The sequence below is a fragment of the Mytilus edulis genome, chromosome 4 (genome assembly GCF_963676685.1).
Source record: "Mytilus edulis chromosome 4, xbMytEdul2.2, whole genome shotgun sequence".
Classification (NCBI taxonomy): Eukaryota; Metazoa; Mollusca; class Bivalvia; order Mytilida; family Mytilidae; genus Mytilus; species Mytilus edulis.
In genome coordinates this window covers 36785584-36804610 of record NC_092347.1, presented here as the reverse complement: position 1 = coordinate 36804610, position 19027 = coordinate 36785584, and the positions used below count along the sequence as shown (strand labels likewise).

At 29.1% G+C, this 19027-nt stretch overlaps 1 protein-coding gene across 12 annotated transcripts in view; it reads left to right on the top strand.

Annotated features, from left to right (window-relative positions):
• LOC139519595 (protein dead ringer homolog) overlaps positions 1 to 19027 on the top strand; it is a 37846-nt gene that overhangs the window by 1879 nt on the left and 16940 nt on the right. For all 12 annotated transcript variants that reach the window (XM_071311767.1, XM_071311775.1, XM_071311771.1 and 9 more), the window contains exon 3: positions 1962 to 2034. In XM_071311767.1, coding sequence (XP_071167868.1) covers positions 1962 to 2034 — 73 coding nt within the window. The remainder of the gene's footprint in view (positions 1 to 1961; positions 2035 to 19027) is intronic.

Sequence of the window (19027 nt, the reverse complement as noted above, 5' to 3'; positions counted from 1 at the left end):
GTCGAAACAAAAAGTCGTGCATGTACGATAAAATATATTTATTGTCAAGGGTAATGTTTATTTCTCCAAATGCTTTCAAAACGGCAAATTAATTCTTTAATTATTAATAAAATCGTTCAAATATGCTTCTTTGGCAAAAAGGGTATGTGGGGATTGATAATTACTTTTCTTCTGTTGTTCGATTTCATAATAAAAAAAAATCTAAATGAAAAATCGATCTACGCAAGACGGATTTTATCTGAAGGATTTGGTTTTATCAATTATGCATTTGATAATATTTTGTAGCATGTAATTGCTCCAAATTTTAGGACAAAAGATTCTAAGAAGAAACTAATATTGCAACCATATGTCGGATTTCCCACTTGGTTATAAAATAATGTATTACGGATAATAAAATGTTCCTTTTCTTTGACCTATTGTAACGTTATTGACTTTTTGTAAAAATGTCATTTTAATTTAATATAAACTCCATATTAGAAGAATCATTTAATGATTTGGGGAATTATTTAGTTATAATATTTAATCGACAGTTTTAAAAAGTCGAATTATTTTATTATATCTATAACGATTCAACAATTAATGTTTCCCATGGCTGTAATATCAAAATTGATTTTAATCAACAGAAAATAAATATTTCCGAAGTATTCAAAAATGATTGTAATATTTATTCAAATCTATTTGCTTACGATAAATTTTTATTGACAGTTACTACTTATATATTAAATTGTATTACATAAGCTGATAAATTGATACTTTTAAAAATAGAATGCGTCTTTAGTAGTCTGTTGAACGGAACTCGGTCCAGTCTTTAGAAAATTGATGAAAGTCAAGAAAGAGTCAAGTGGGAAGAGTAGCCTTATTAACAGCACGTGCCGCAAACAATCATGATAAACAACTCACCACAATATTCATTTATCTTGTTAAACATAACGCTCTTACTATTTAATTGTAAAATCTTTCATGAAGGAACTAAAAGTACATGTAACCTTTGACCGTTTCATAACTTCCTAGCCGTATTGATGATTGATTGATTGATCATTTGCTTATGTCCAGCGGCAAATACTTCATGCATGTTCAGGATGATTTAGCAGAATGGGATAAAAGCCACTTATCATAGTAGTTGTCCTTATACTATAATTTTACTAGTAATAGATATACTTTTTAGCGGAATTTTAAATAAGGTTTAAATTTAGGTTTGTGCTTCTTTTGAAATTATGCAATTTCCCAAAATATGGTCAGTGATACATATACATTAATTTATGTAAAATGTAGTCTTTCACTGTTATTATTAGTAATTTCAAATGCATATTTATATATCTGCTAAATGCTACAGTCCATTAGAAGTGTGAATTTTGATAATAAATGCCATAAAAAAAACATTTTAAGAAATTAAAAGCATAATTTTTACATATTTAGTGTAAGTGACTGTTAGTAGGTCTAAAGGAAGGGGAAGTATCTTAAAGAATTAACTGGGTTTTTTTTGTAAGAGTTTTTCCCTTATCCATTCAGTTGTACTTGATCAAAGATACATAAACATATCTTAGAATATATATGAATTCCTTAAATAATTAAGCTCACTTCAAAATTAAATATGAAAAATAAGTCTACTGTCATCAATTGTAGTTATGGATTGTACATATTTAATTTCAAATAAGGTGTACACATATTTAGTATTTTTACCAAAGGTTGTTTTCACCCAGTACACCAGAAGTGCATATATCTAGTCATTATAATTGAGAAAGGAACTTTAAAATAGCATGTATATGTATTTAAAAAAATCAGAAGTATGCACCATTATATTAAACTTGATAAATTATTTCTTAATAAAGTTATCTTTCTAACCTTTTTTGGGTTATACTCTTTTGATGGGAAACATATTTCTTGAACTTACTTATTTGTGTATGTAGAGCCAAGACTGATATTTTTGACATTGTGATAAAAGTCCTTTATTTCTTCTGTAGCTTTATGAACTGAGTGATGAACCTAAGAGAAGAGAATTTCTAGATGATCTTTTCCAGTTTATGCAGAAAAGGGGTAAGTTTTTGGTTTATATATTTTAGTAACATGTCTTTTAAATGGTTTTTTAGTAATGCTGTAAAATACTGTCCACTAATATAATTATATTTCCTATATTTCACCTGAAAGAATTATCACACAATCTGTTTTATATAAACCGGGATACAGTTGGTGGGAAACTTAAATCCAACCTTGTTTATTACAAATTCATAATTATATGCTTGATAACTAAGTATTAAAGTGCCATGTAACTCATAATTAATCTGTGGTCATCTTTGTCTGAAGGGGTTCAGTCCTGAGAGACAAAGGGTCAAGATGAAAGATTTGCATGCAACAAGCCAATCAAACTAAGAAAGAAAGATTGAAATAATTATCAAAGTGAAATTAGCTATAGTATTTCAATACTATTGAGCATAGAAAAATAAGAGTGTGATTCTGATCCCCTGTGTCGGCCCCCACTCTGATCGCCAAGTTATAATGACCACCCATCTTAATTTTTCTGTCATTCTGTCAATATCATTAATCACCAACAGAGGGCTCACTGGGTGCAGAAAAATCTTTCAAATCAAATTTGATATTATTTGGCAAAGAGGGTAACACTCACAAGAGATAGTGCAGGTGAAATCTACCGGAGACCCATTCATTTCTTCCTAAAACATATTCATCTAATGAAATTAAACTGTGTGACCTCACATTAATTTCAATATAAAAGTATAAAATTGATCATTTATAAAATTTCATCTTCTAAAAGATTATAATTAAGTTAAAGTTAAGTACTGGTTGTATAACTAAGAAATTTTCCGGCCATAGATCAATCAAAAAGTCTGGTTTTGTGGGATAATCAGTTGAGTTCACAAATAATCCCATTTTTACCTTGTTTCAAATTTCAAAGTATGAAATTTTAGACTTTGTTATAGTTTGTTATATTGTCCTATAGCTCTATTTAAAAAAAATATATTTAAAATAGAAGGAGTTATCTCCCTTTAATTAAATCATCATCAAGGTTTATGTAAAAGCTGAATTATTTAAAAAGTTGCAACTTTTCTTTAAAAACCAAATATAAAATTTGATAAGCTTAATCAAGCATTATCTTCACTTTAAACAAAAATCCATAATTGTTTTAGATTAGATAATTGACAAATTTATAAATATTTATACAACTTTTTTTTTTTATAATTCCCTTCTGCAAGACTGCAACATTATCTAATAACTAATAATTAGTTTAAAAGCATTCAGATTCAAGATTTCTTGTTTAACCAGGAAGAAAGTACATAAATTTGCTTTGTGTTTGAATGTAAGTAACATAGGCGGATTAAGGGGGGATTTGGTGAATTATATAGAGAATCAAAGCATGACTGGAGCGGTCAGTCAGCGGCCCCCCTTATGAAAAGTTCTGGATCTGCCACTGAGTAAGTCCATTTGGAATGTAAAGCATCTGTTTATTTTATCAAAATATTGCATTAATATTCCAGTATGATTTTCATTCCCTACAAATGATGAAATATATGTTATCTCTGTGTATTAAACAATAGTATCTTATTAGATAAATATATAATTTATCTGTTATATGATCAGTTTCAACAGCTGACTACCACAGTGTATATTTCAGCCAGGAATTCTACTAAAAACTTTTATATCTGACATATTTATATGATATAATCTTAGATCTAGTTATTATGATTGGGAGCTAACAGTTTAATAGAAAGGCTAGTTCTTAGGGGATGACATGGGAAGGGGGATGATATTTAGACTAGAAATGTTTCCATCTGTAAATATTTCTTATAATCAGTCACATGTAAAGTAAAAAAAATGGCTTTTAAAAAATTGAAAGTTTTGAAAATTGGTAAAAATCACCTGAAAGATTGAGTCTCCATTTATTCATGTTTCAAAATTTGGTTTAAGCAGTAGTAATTTCCATAAAGTAAATTGTAGTAAAACATACCAAGATTGTTCAAGATACGATACCTTTAATATTTTGTGGTGATGAAAATGAATTGGGGATGAATATCATTACAACCCACTGTGTAAATATGAAATTCAACTTGAATTATTCAAGACTTTATATTCAGTGGTTGTCCCTGTTATATCTGTTTTTTGTTAAATGGTTCATCATAAATCAGGATGATGGTTTTCTCATTTGAATTGCTTCATATTTTTCAAGGATTTTTCTATCTCACAATGAGGTATGGGTTTTGCTCATTGTTGAAGGCTGTACATTTATCTATTGCTGCTAACATCAACATTCTTTGATCTTTCATAGATAGTTGTCTCATTGGCGATCATTAAATTTTCATATTGATAATGTGTTTCAGTAAATAGTTTTTAGAAAATTTATGCCGGTTTCTATTTATAAGTGAATATAAACCTTACGCTGGCTACACCTTCAGTGTAATATACTCAAAAGCACATCAACAGCACAAAAAGTTCAATAGGAATATATATCAGAGTAACACATAAATTGTGCACATCAATTGAAGTATAAAAATTCTTGCAATGAAAGTTAATCTAATTGGATTTGCATAGTATCTGATGCAGATGTCTTTGCATGTTTTCAAATACTGTGGATTCATTTATTTTCGTTGGAGACCAATGAATTTTCGTGGATTTCCTGGGTTTGAACAAACAACTAAATTATTTGTTCAACAAATGACAAGATTTTTTATAGGCTTGTATGCTTACTTCGGCAAAACCAATAAATTGAATATCCACATTTATGTAAGTTTACCTTCATCCACAATAATTGGTACCCACAAAAAATAAACAAATTCACAGTACTACTAAAGCTGCATACATGTAGAGACTTAAATATGCATTTGTTTTAGTATTTTTTCAAATACTACTAAAGTTGTAACCTGGTAGACCCTCATTAATAGGGGACTTGTTTTAGGGTGGTAATCTATCTAATGGATTAATACCCTCGTTATCAGTCTATAAGTTTGATACCAAGTTACAATTAGATCTTATCATTAGATATTTCTCCTCTGAAACTGTAGCACATAGTTTTTCAACAAGATGATAAGATTTTAGTAGTGTTTATAAGACATTACAAACATATTATACCATAATCTTTGATCTGTTTATCAGCATAGAATGAATAAAGGTTATAACAATCTCAGCAGGGAGGGGTAAATAAAATCCTCCCTAAAGATTTTATCAAATGTATTGCCAGCAGTGGAAATCTAACAACATTCAATTATTTAGCTTTAACTAAATTGAGCTCCTGGATAGAGTTGAAATTGCAAATAAAAAATGATTTTAGGCAAAATTTTCACCTCTTCTTAAAGGTCACACCGATGACATTTTCTTGTGTAAAAGATTATTGATTGATTGGTTGCTGGTTAAGGTTATTAAATCCAGTATGATTATATCCTGACACAGGCTCATGAGTCTTGGTAGGGCCTGAATATCAAATGAGTCCACATTGCTGAATAGACAATTTGCTTTGTTTGAAAACCAGTACAGAAAATCAGTACAACTAAAGTCATCTAAGCTCACTCTTTTATCAAATGTAATTGACGCTTAGTGCATAACATAAGAACTGTAAATTTCAGATAATAGAACATTATAGTCTGCAAATATTGGATCATTTACGTGCTTAGTAATTTTTAATAAATTGAATTTGATATTACACATCATTTAAATTAACACTTCTTTGTACCATTCAATTGCATCATATTGTCTCCGAGCCTACTCGACCAATTATTTATGTATAACCAACAAGATCCTCTTTTGTAACTATTTTGTTTTAACATATATATTAGCTAAACCCCCCTATGATGAATCCATTTAATCCAGTATCAGCTTTGAATATAAACTGTAAACCTTTCTATACCGTTTATTTATTTATGAAAATTGCAGTTTAATATCTGAATAAAAATCTCAAAAAATGGATATCATTTATAATTAATGCTATGCAGGAAAATTTTATTCATCATTGTTTTGTATGAATTAGGTGAGCTGAAAATTATTTTTTAAAATTTATGTTTACAGACAAATTATTGTAGTGCAGACAGTTTTATTGTGCATTCCATTTGTAAACGTGAAAAGATATATTTTTTTAAATAACAAAAGCATTATTAAAACTGTTGATACAGTAGAAGACAATTGGTAAATATCACACAATGATAAAAATATTTTGTAAAATGTTTATTATTTAATATTAACACTTTAATTATGTCTGACTCAACAAAATTATAAACTACGCAGTATTCTTTTGATAACATTGCGTTTTTCAACAGAAATGAAAATTGAAATGATTGTTTTTGTACATATTCTTAGTTTTTAGTAGATGTATCATATTATATTGTTGTACTAGTAAGCTCTGTAGATGATCGTCGTTGACAGTTCTTATGGCAGACAGTATGAAGCAGACCCCATCCACATGACCCCATCCTTCTTTTCTTCATGGTTTTTCTTATAAAATAAACAACAGAAAAAATTCAGTATCTTTAAAAAGTTACAACTCAGATTAGTTATTTATATGACCTTAGTAACTGAATCAAACACACCTAGGGTGTGACATTTATATGACCTCAATAACTGCTTCAAACACACCTAGTGTGTAACATTTTTTAGAAAAAAATCAGTAGGAACAAAAAAATCTGACAGAAAAAAATATCTGTAGTTTATTTGTCTGTTTGCCATCAGAAAATTTATTAATGTTGTAAATAATGGTTTGGTTGACAGTTTGTACTTGAAATTGGCAGGAGTTTAATGTTCCACAATTTTTTTACTTTCTGGTCTCCTGGACAGGGATACAGTCTGAACCATGGCGCTGGAATGAAATTCATGTCTGTTATAGAGTGATATCATGTGTATATTATTAAAGAGCCAGCAGCGACGTACTAAAAAATATCACTACAAGATTTATAACATTTGATTCAAATTAAGTTTGCTTTTTGTGCTTTTGTTTAAGAGGATCATCAGATAACTAACACCATGATTAAAGGAATGTAAGTGTCCATTCATATACATTTACATAGTACTTGTGTTGCTTGTTAGATGGCAAATTTATTTTTATATGCTCTCCAGGCTTTTCACACACATGTTCAAATGAACTTTTCTGTGTTTTGGTGTTTTAGTACATTCAAGAATTGAGGTTTAATAAATAAGAAAAAAATCTTGATTATCCTTTTTATCCCTATAAAGTAAGTTTTTAAAATTTCTGTATATAGCATACAAGGCTAGTGAATTTTGGAATATTCCTCCATTAGTGATATCTAAATCTGACAAAACCTTTATACTTAATTCTGGTTCTTGCTGTGATCAGCTGACCTGATTGGAAATCCCAGAGAAGAATTATATGTACATTTTTGACATGTATCTCTTTTAGGATTTGCTATGTTTGTATGTATCACAGTTTCAGCTTTGTTATAAGGATCAGATATCAGAACATTTGTTACACTTTTATACATTTTGCTGACCACTAAAAAGTATGTGACCTACAAAGCTGTTATTGACAATGGTAAACAAAATCTAGAAATTGCTCAGCTTCACATACTACTTTTCTCTGATTACTGAAATGATAAGCAAGAATGGCAACTATTTGAAATTGACTCAGTAAAAGTAGAAAAATTTGGTCTATTCATCTAATTTGAAACATTGAAGTATGATTGAATTCATTTCTCGCAACTTATTGTTAAGCACTTGTAAAAAAAGGAGCAGTTGTCTAATATAACGGAAGTATACATATGTTTCAGAAACGATATAAAATATATAGTTAAACCATAATTTACTGGGATGATTTTTGGTGGGTGATAAACTAGGGCCAATATTATGTCCTGACACTTAAGTTATTCCCTTTGTAATAACAAGAGGTTCTTGTTTACCATATTAATTTTTCATTTGGTTGAAGTATCTACAGTTTCAATCCAGCTGTTATACTTCGTCATGTACTTAAAGCTTTGGAATGGACAAAGAGCACACCATAAATAAATGCTTAATGAAAGAAAGCAAAAATCACAAAATATGGCTTTTTATTTCCTGTCTTAAAGAACTCAAGTATAATTGAATTAAACAGATAGATGGGTTTAGATGATGTTGAAATACCGCTCATCAAGAAAAAATTAAACTCAATAAGTGAAGAGTAAATTAAAGTAATTTAGGTAATTACTAACTTGTCTCTCAGAAATATCATATTTTATTCTCATTTTTACATCATAATGCTGGTATCATTGATAGGATGTAAAAATCTTAAAGAGCTTAATTTCCTACAAGTAAGTTTTGAAGGGATTTTAATGGTATTACAAGTGGTCATAAAATCGGCACCATTTAAAAAGCAAATTTTGTATATATATTCCAACTTCTTCAAACTTTCATTATTTATTGCCCATTTATATTTTGGAAAAAATCATAATGATGTTACTGCTTATATATTGTGTCATCTAGAAGGAAGACATTAAAATGATTTAATTGTTGAAAATTTATGTAAGATATTGATGAAATCGGTGAAAACTGTTATCTCCTAGAATTTTTTTTTCTTTTGTTTTGTGGAACAGTTCTATTTGGTTAAGGTGGTACCCAACACTTTCACTAAAATTAATTTGGCTCGTTTAATTTTCATAAAAGTTTGACAAAGTATTTACTTTGACCCTTTGACAAAAATATAAAAAAATCAAAAACTTTGAACCAACCATTTTATCAGAAAAATTACACTGGTTATATAGCAGTTTGACAAACACTAATTTTGATCATTGAGAAGCTTTATATTGCCTTCACAACGCAACGTATTTAAAACGTTTAGCTGATATTACAGAGTTATCTCCCTGTAGTGTTAGGTACCACCTTAAAGTGTCTAAAACTATGTTTTACTAAAGTACAACTGACAATTAAAAACAAAATTTAAAGATACTAAAGGGACATAGTTTCAAATTATGAATCTGTAGGACTTGAGTTTAACTGAAACCACAGAACTTAAACTTTGGTATATGCTGGAGTTAAGTCATCCCTGTTAGACTAGACCACTTTCCCCCCATTGACCTAATGTTAAAGCTGCCATCTTGGTTCTAGTCAAGATGACTACTTGCTGGAATCAAAATTTCAGATATATCACTGCTTTTGTAATAACATATGTTTCATTCATCTTGTTCATCCTAGATTTGCAAGAAAGACTTGTCACTGGACATTAACTAACAAAAAAAAAATCAACCAAACTTTTATTTTTGCAATTGTGATAGAATGGTCCCAGCTACAGCAATGTCAGGTTATCTAACGAAAATTTTTGTGCTTTTACCTATTTTGCAAAAATTATGTTTGTGTTTGTTAGTACAAATGTTCTTGCTATATGGTATTCAGCATGTATGCAGCTGTAAGGGTTAAATGATTATTTAACCAATATATTGAATATGTAATATTATACCTGCATGGGCAGATTCGTAGACAAGTTTACATACAATTTTAATACAAAAATGTTGAATTTCAATAAAAATAATTACATTTAGTATGAAAATCTGATTTGATAGCTATAAATTGTTTAAGAGGAATATTGATTATTTTGTGAGATCAAATTTACGATTTTGAATTGAAACCATTGATCAAATGATGCATTCTTTTATAGGGATAATTTGTCTGTTTGATATCAATGTTCTACATAGGATTGTTACAGTCAGGTCCTATTATGGTCGTACAAATTATCAATAAAAAGTCAATTTGAATGAATTAACTAGATAAATTAACAAACATTGGCAAGGAAATAACTCTAATTATATGATGCTTAAATAAGATTACAACAAATAAATATATATCCTTTTACCGATTATCTAAATCAGGTCTAATTTATAAATTGGCATAGATATAAGGGGCCAGAATTAACCCGTATTATTAACTCATGTAAATTACCACAAATCAATGCATACAAAATATAGTAACTATTGGACAATACTTTTCTGTATAGAATTTTAGTTTTTTAGGAGATATTTGATATATTATTCCAAATAAAGAAATGGATTTTTGGTTATTGTATTTTGTTTAAATGAAGTCATAAATTATAAGGTTTAATTTGTCAGACTGACCTAGAATTCAAACTTTCATAACTTGCAAATTAGATTACTTTTTCTACTTTTTCAGTTATCATCAGTTATTTTTGGTTCAAAAAGTAAAACTCAAGGTTTCAACATTATAAGCTTTTATAGATTATACAAAAAGAGATATGCATACCTCCATAAAATGCATACATTTGAAATTATATCCTTTGATAATCTTTTGGTTAGAGATTATTTGCCTCCTCTTAAGAGTAATCTCCTCATATAGGTCATACAATTACTGACCTATTTCTCAAAAAAACTCTTTTCAAAGAGTAACCAGTGTTAGCATAATAATACAAGGTCTGAATTATTTTAGGTTACAAATTATTGAGCGTTTTCCATTTAATTCTTGATATATGTGCCAATTAAACAAGAATCTATTCAATCTTGCTTACACGAATGTGTATAGTTTAATTTACATAATATTTATCAATTTTTCACTCCGTTTGATATTGATAAAACTATTTATGATATAAGACTATTAGTTAAAATCTTTCTTTCATGTTAAACGCTACTAATTTAGATTCTTTAATTTGAAAGATTTCAAGTTTCATCAAATTCATAATCAGTTTTTATGAGACAAATGAACGGAAAAGGAATATGAAAATAAAAGACCTTAGGTTGATTTAAGTTGATGTGTATTAAATTTGATCATTTACTCGCAACTGATAACGGAATATTTTCATGACAAACTCTCATCAACCCCTCTACATCTAAATATGATTTGAAGATTATACAAATTAAAAGGCATTTACTCCAAGTAATTAATTGCCTCTATTACAATTTTGGCATTGAATTTCTGATTACAAATTTTATCCGATTATCAAGGATACAACCTTTTGAAATATTTCATTTTTAATTTGTTGATATCGACAAGGAAAAATTATCAAAGTCATTTGGCCTCTAATGCTAATTATTGGTCATAATTCCCCTATTCAGCGATAAACGAATTTATTTGAATAGTTGTTCGTATTATTAAGTGAAACATAATATAAAGTCTAATTCATCATAAACGATACTTGTTAAGCATTGCATATGGCTGTCACAGACCAGCAGCATAAAATTGGAGGTTTTTGTTCTACTGACTTTTTCTGATAACATGTTCAATATTCCTGGCAGGAATCAAAAAATTAATAAGTCAGATGTTTAACCAGAAAGTTTAGATTATTAATAAATATAAATGTCATCTTAGAAAAATTAAAAGCTATGAATCGGCAAATGATTGAAGTTTTTTTAAACAACGTAGATTTTAGAATACTTGCTGTGATTTAGTTTGCATGCATTTGAATTGATAATAGGATTTATAACATAATAGCAAGATGAATCAAGATTTTCGAAAAAAACGAAAATCATTTATTGCACGACAAGGTCAAAATTTAATATAAGAAGATGTTGGATGTCTGCAAACAATATAACAGAAGTTTCAAAAATTGATATATAATTTATAAGTTTCATTAACGGATTATTTTTCAATTAAAGTTTATCTCTAGGATTTGTATATGCAAGAATAACTACTTGGCATGATCGGTTAATTCACCACTAAATTTTATAAATTATTAAGATGTTTATAATGATTTAATAACGAAAACCATATAAAGATGGACTGCAGATAGCAAAAAAAAACATGAATTCTCCCCACGAGAATTTCTTTTAAAAATGACAGATGCTAGATAGCTTTGTTAGCGTTTTTTAAAACAAGGCAAAATTAAACTATTTATCTATGAAAATGATACTTTTTTTTTCATTCCTTCCTTGTGATATGCAGATTTTTTTGTTTCGACTTCTTGGTAAGATCTGGGAAAGATAAATGTATTAGTCCCAGGTTTAAGATCTACCTTGCATAATTAAGCCGATATAAATACTAATTACAAATGTAATTAGTAGATTCCCTGCTTAATGTAATTTTATAGTGTTATATCAAAACTTATATATACATGTATTCCGTAGGGGAATTGCCGTTATATATAACATACAGCTGGCCAAGAGATTGTTTCTGATATACCATTATTTCCTCAGATATTAACAACTGTTCAATTAGTCATTGTTTTGCATCAGAACACATGTTTTTTATGGCAGATTTTAGAACAATTGTACTTCTTGATTTCTCAACATCATAATCATTTTTGTCATTGATGTAAGCTTCCAGCTGCTTTAAATTTCATGTTTTCCTATTACTTATTGTTTTAATCTTTTGTATCTTAAAACAATTCTATTCAGTTGACAATGTCAGGAAAACCAAAAAAAATCACAGAATATTTTACATTATTATGCTCAAATTACATGTGTTCACATATTTTCTTATCCTTAATCTCTAACAAAAGACACAGGCAAACAAACAATCTTATTGTAATTATGTGGAAACTTTTTAGCACAGAGTTATATTTTTAAGGAAACGAATTGTACAAATTCCAAATGGGAATGTCAATGGCAATAAGTTTTGATTCGATTTTATATAAGTGGATTCAACTCTGTATAAAGGGATGTAACTCATGTTTCAGTGGAAATATGAACAAAAAACTATCTTGATTTTTCATTCTGATTGTGGCTGAATATTAAATGCCATGAATTGACCTTGATAAAACATTTGATTAAGACCAAGTTCCCACTGGGGTAATACTGTGGTTGTTTTTGAAACTTTATAATACTCAGCATCGACTAATTGCATTAATATCTGATAATATTTCTTGACCAGGAAACTTATGCTGTTTTAACCAAGCAGATGTCCATTAAATATTAATGTAATAAAAATTAGTTCTGTCTAGCACTTTAGATAGCCTCTGATGTCTGATCGGTTAGAATAAGGTGTTGAATAAAGGAATGAATAGGAATTATAGAAAATGTAGGGTTATGTCAGTGGACACCAATAGAAAGACAAAAATAACTTAAAGATAACAAAAACGTCAACATACAGTCTTTATGAATAGAATTGTGTCAGGCTGTTAATAGCAGAAGTTTTGTAATTTAATAGAGAATTTAAAGACCTAGCTGCCATCAACACCAAACAAGTTGCCATTTTGGTCTTGTGGTAATGTGCTCACTTCAAGTGTTGGAGGTAACGTCATAAGCTAAAAACCTCGGATGGTTAAGCCAAAGACTTCAAAACTCTTGACCAATTTAAGACCCGAAGAGATCTTTACAAAGGGCGATAAAGTGCTGTTCATAATCATCAATATACTCAAATTAAAATGTATACTTAGTAACTTACAAATGTACTTATCAAAAATTAGAAAAGTTTGGTTTTTTTATTAAATTTTATTTGTTGTGATCAACTCTTCTTTAAAGTACTATTTATTCAAACATCCTCTGCATACTCCCTGATCAAAGTAAACAAATAACTTATAAATGTGCACATGTTATGCATTAAGATATAGTTAATGATATAGGGATATTTATTGTAATAAATCAGCCAGACATTAAGAATTATATTTACTCTCTTGCCATCTTCATAAATTTCCTAATTTTAGAAAACAATATACTTTTCTTTAAGAAAGGATTGCAATTCAAAATCTTGCTTTTGCCATTATATTTTTGAGATTATAAAGGCAGGAAATACATTAAGAAATTTGGTAAAGTTTCTTTCTTTTTTGGGAATATTAAAAGTGTAATCTCCATAAAAGTCAGTCTAAAAAATTCTATACTACAAATATTTGTATTTGAAATGCAAAATGTCACTGAATGCTTCTTTGTAATTGCTTACAAATTGTCTTGTCTGAAGTGATTCCTTGGTTTTTTTAAGGAAATGGTTCCTGGTTTAAAACCAGTTTGCCATTTGTCAAAATAAAATGGCTACAAAAGGCTTTTTATTTCACAACCTGTATGAAGCATCACTGTCTCATCAATTATTGTTCAAAACTTTCATACATTTTTTCAACTTGATGAAAAAAATTAAGAAATAGCACCCTGCTTAAATTTTCTAATGTCGTTTGCTGTTTCATAACCAGTTGAATTTGTCAATATTTGCATTGCAAAATAAAGTTTAGATAAAGTTCAACATTTAATTTCAAAGAAACTACATTGTAATGAGAAAAACAGTTGTCTGGTCTGTTATATGTCTACTGGGAAAGCTTGACCAATGGTCACTTTATCATAATTTGTTTTGATTGACCACACATCATTACCATTTCAGATAGACAAATTTTATGGCATTCTTTAATCTAAGCAATTATCCTAAGAAATAACGGGCGATATCTTTTTGCGCCAAAAAGTAACTCATTTGCGCCACAACTTAATTGCGCCAATACTTCTTTTGCGCCACATAATTTTCAAAACTATAGGTATCATTTGCGCCAATGAAATAATCATCTAATTGCGCCAATTTTATTTATTTTTATTTATATATAACAACTAAATGATTGACTTCCATCCTCCTATTTTTGGGCTTGGGTCCGGCAGTTTACCGACTGGCGGAGTTAAAGTCATTTTAATAACGAAATGTATGCTGAATTAAAACGTTCACCCGTATATATACAGTTAAAACCATATAAAATGTCTCTGTTCATCATTGAATTAAAGGCTGGTTTTTGTAGTTGAGAATAGACACATATTCCTTTCTGCTTACTTCTCTACTCATTAGTTCTTTACAAATGCCTGACGGAATTTGTGTTCTTCAACAATGATGACCGGTTTTCCTCTATCAGACTCTAGTTTTTTAATGGTATATCAGACATCTTGACTCGTGAAAAAATATTCTTTTACTAAACAATTTATTTTTTGGTGAGTTTTCTTAAATTTGATAAGTGTTCAGTTAAATCTTAAGTGGAAAGGTTAATTATAATACATGTAAGATATTGGTAAAACATGTACATGTATGATATAGGTAAAAAATATTTACAGGTAAATCTGGCGCAATTTCATTTCATTTATTGGCGCAATTAATACCATCAAAATAAAAGACAGTGGCGCAATTAATACCTTTTCAAAACTGCAATTGGCGCAAATTGATTCTGCCCGAAATAACTAAGTATATACATTAATAGGACAAATGATATTAGGAAAGTGATCAGTTTTTCATTATTGAATATTTGCAGGAACATTAATTACTCGAGGTCTACATTAAAACCACAAAGATTCTGGCCAATTGTGTGACATTTAATTTCAGATTCAGTGGCCAGTATTATCTCCATCATTAACTTGTCAATAAAATATTTTTGTGGTTAACTGGAGTATTAATGTCAACAGTGTCAAAAGACAGACACACTCCAACAAGCATTAAATATTCCTTAAACAAATGAAGCAGAAAATTAATACTGCTTTCTGTTAGACAGGGAGAGTAATTTGTCTGTGTACAGAAATGTCAAAGGGAGATAATTCATCTGGAAAAAAATGTTTCAATTTATAGAATATTTGCATTTGAAACTATTGTTACTGTGAAACCAACTTTTTGGAGAGTAATTTGTCAGTGTACAAAAATGGCAAATAATGGGAGATAATTCATCTGGAAAAATAAAAAAAATATTAATTTACATTCCAAACTATCTCTTTCCTTAAAACCATCTTTTGTCACAGAAGTTTATAGATAAACCCATCTTCAAAATTAGACATCTATCTTGTTTACATAGTAAAAGAAGCTACAGAAATAGACATTTCTCTTGTTTTCAGAGAAAATAGAAAGTGCTGGTTATTGATCACTTCTAAATGTTTTCACTTGTTTTTCTTGTAGAAGTTTCATTGGGATACCTCAAATTCTAATAATTGACATACTGTCAGAAGAATTGTTGAATAGACTATTTTTTACGATCGGCTGGGAAAATAATTAAAATTAGAAAAATGATAATTAAATGAAAGGTTAATTGAAGACTTGATATGTTCGTCATTGAAATTGCTTTTTGTAAAGGTGTCAAGTGATTTGGTGTAAGTTGATAGGAAGAGACAATTTAATATCTGCCCCTGTCATGCTACTTGTTTCCCTGGAGAACCTCCATGACTGGAGAGTTCCACTAATAAGCCATTTTGTAATTGTGTTTTATTGGATGATTAGGACTGTTTGAAAGTCCTATGTCATGTTGAAGACAGTTGGATGGAAACAAAATGTCCCATGTTGGTATTTCTTTGTTGGAAAGATCTAAGCTTCCTTGTATCATATCTAATAGAAGTGTGAAAATTCTTGACATTCTGATCTATAGTATTTTAATTGATTATTTTAATTGGCCAATAATTTCCTTTTTTGTTGACAGCCAAATTGTATAATATCTCATGTGTATTTCTTCATTCAAAATAGATTTTCACACATTTTCACAATTTTGGGTAAATTCTCTAGACTTTGAAATATACGATGTTTTAAACAGTTTTATTTGTGTAAAAGTGCAAACATTTAAAAGCTAAAGATAACTTATATGTGTCTTCATTTTAAAACTTGGCTGGTTAACTTATAGTTTAAAATGTGGTCAATTCTTGGTTAGCTAGAACTTTATTGTATGCTATGATATTCTGCAAATTCAGAACAAACAAACATAACAGTATGTAAAAGTAGTAGCATTCTTTTAAGAGTATACTTCAATGTTCTGTAAACAAGAAATAGTTTATAATATTCTTATGGTATTTTTTAGGATATCTGTAACTCATTCCTTTTTGCTATAAATTGTTGACATCGTAAATTCTATTTCAGTTATATTATTTTTGTTTAATTTCTCATTTAATTTCTGTAAGTGACACAAATTTTCCACATGGTACTGAATAATACATTTTATTTTGTTAAGTTCAAGATCATTTAGTTACAAAGTTACTCTTTTTTGTAATTAATTCTTTTTTTGAGATGAATTGATGATCATATAATCTGTCTTTATTACATGGAAGAAAAAATATCTCTCATTAAATGAGCAACTTTTTCGTAATTATCTGGATGGTCTCTCCCCAATTCAGCCACAAATTAGATTTCTATTCACGTTAATATACCTTCGATATGACGCTAAGACGATTATTGATCATGGATGATAGTTTGATTTGATTAACAAATCATTTGATCATTGGCTAATTCAATTGAATTGTGTCGGACTTAACAGGTCGTCCAATAAGTCGAAAATTTTTGGCGTAATAGCAGGATAAGGTGTTTGATGTCCGATCAGGAAATGAATGATAACACCTTTGACTTAGTTTAGTCCCGCCATAAATATCCATTTGGACTGACGGTTTTGTCTTTATGTCAGATCAATGTAAATTTTTTCTTATTTAACATGAAAGGTGAATCAGTCGTCACTAAGATCGCAACCTCTCTTTCATATTGCCTTTTGCCATAATTGTCATTCTGGTAAATTAAATAACGTAATTTTAACAAGACCAATAAAATTGTCTGTAAAAAGAAAGACTAGTTCTTAATTATTGAAGGTTAATTTTTTTCTGCAGACAAAGCTCACAAACAATAAAAAAAAATAAGTAAAAGAAATGTCAATGATGATGTTAAGAGGAGCTGAATGTAGACTTTTAACAAATGTTAATGACAAGTAACTCGGCCAAATGACAGATGTTTTAAACCAGTTTGTTGAAAATTTGGGTATATTTCTTTTCCTAGAAAATTAAATTTATTCAGGGCAATTTAGTTTTTCTGAATTTAAGTCTGTATTATAGTACATGTGTATAGAGAAATTCTGTCAAGGTAGTTATATGGGATTTAAAGTCTTAGACCATAAAATAATACACATAAAACTATGGTATCACATGAGAATATTCATTTCCATAATTTATTTACATGTACTTACAATAAATGATGAATTTGTTTGATATATTTCACTATTTTCTTTTATAAAGGATGTTGGTTTTTCAGGTTTTTAAGATTGACTTCATCCACAATAGAATAGGGGGGAAAATGACTTTAAGATAAATTTTAAAAAGCTTTAGATTGTTGAACATTGGCGGATCCAGGGGGGGGGGTCAATGCATTTGAATGGGAGCATATAGCTGAAACCCCCCCCTTTACTCTGGGTTGGGAACCCCCCCTTTTTAAAATGGCTGGATCCGCCCCTGTTGAAGGTGGCAATTAATGAGACAGCAACCTTACAGAACAGTTATCTTAAATAGAAAGCTATTTATAGATGTTCTTCTTTATTAACGTATGCTCATATTCTATACTACTGCATGAAAAGACATTTTAAAACCAGTCAATATTTTATTGCATGTTGCTCATATTCTATATACTACTGCATGAAAAGACATTTTAAAACCAGTCAATATTTTATTGCATGTTACAAGTAAATTATCATTTCACCATGATATTAGGATTTATTTACAATAATTGCTTAAGTTTTAGTATGAAATTATGACCAGATGGATGAAGTCATTGACCAAATTAAAGATTCAATATGGCACAAGGACAAGACAGTTAATGGCATTTAATCATAGCATCTTATATCTGGTCACTATATTGATACAATTACAGAAGATTAATTCAACTATCATCCCACCGTAACAGGGCATCAATTATGAAATTCTCAAAGGATATCATCTTCTGAAATATTTCTTCCATAAGGAACAGCTTTCTCACCTCTACGAAATATTCTCCGATAGAATGACGAACATTGAACGATATCAGAAACAATGGGCTGGATATAAAGTGTGAGATCAGTCGTAACATCAGATGATATCTAATTTAATGGGATAAATGAAATGGCGTGCAAAATTGGTCTTAACACTTTCTAAAGTTTTATCATTTGAGACAGATAAATTTCTTTATTGAAAAGGGTTCAATAAGAGTTGATTAATTTTAGACTTTGGGAAAAGAGTTATGTTATTGATTCAGTATTCTGGATTTGCTATTATTGTCTTTAAAATAAATTTCTACAGAAAACTGATGAATGTTTCAGAATTATTCCCCCCTGAAAAAATGAATTTTTGTTTTAATCCACCAAAGTTTTAAGGAAATACATCTTTAATATAAGTTCAAAATATTCCAAAATATCTTTTATAAGTTCCCTCCTATGTTTTGTTATCAATTTGTTATTATTGTAGTTATTAGAAATTTCTACATAAAACTGATGAAACTTAGAGTTACTCCCCCCCTG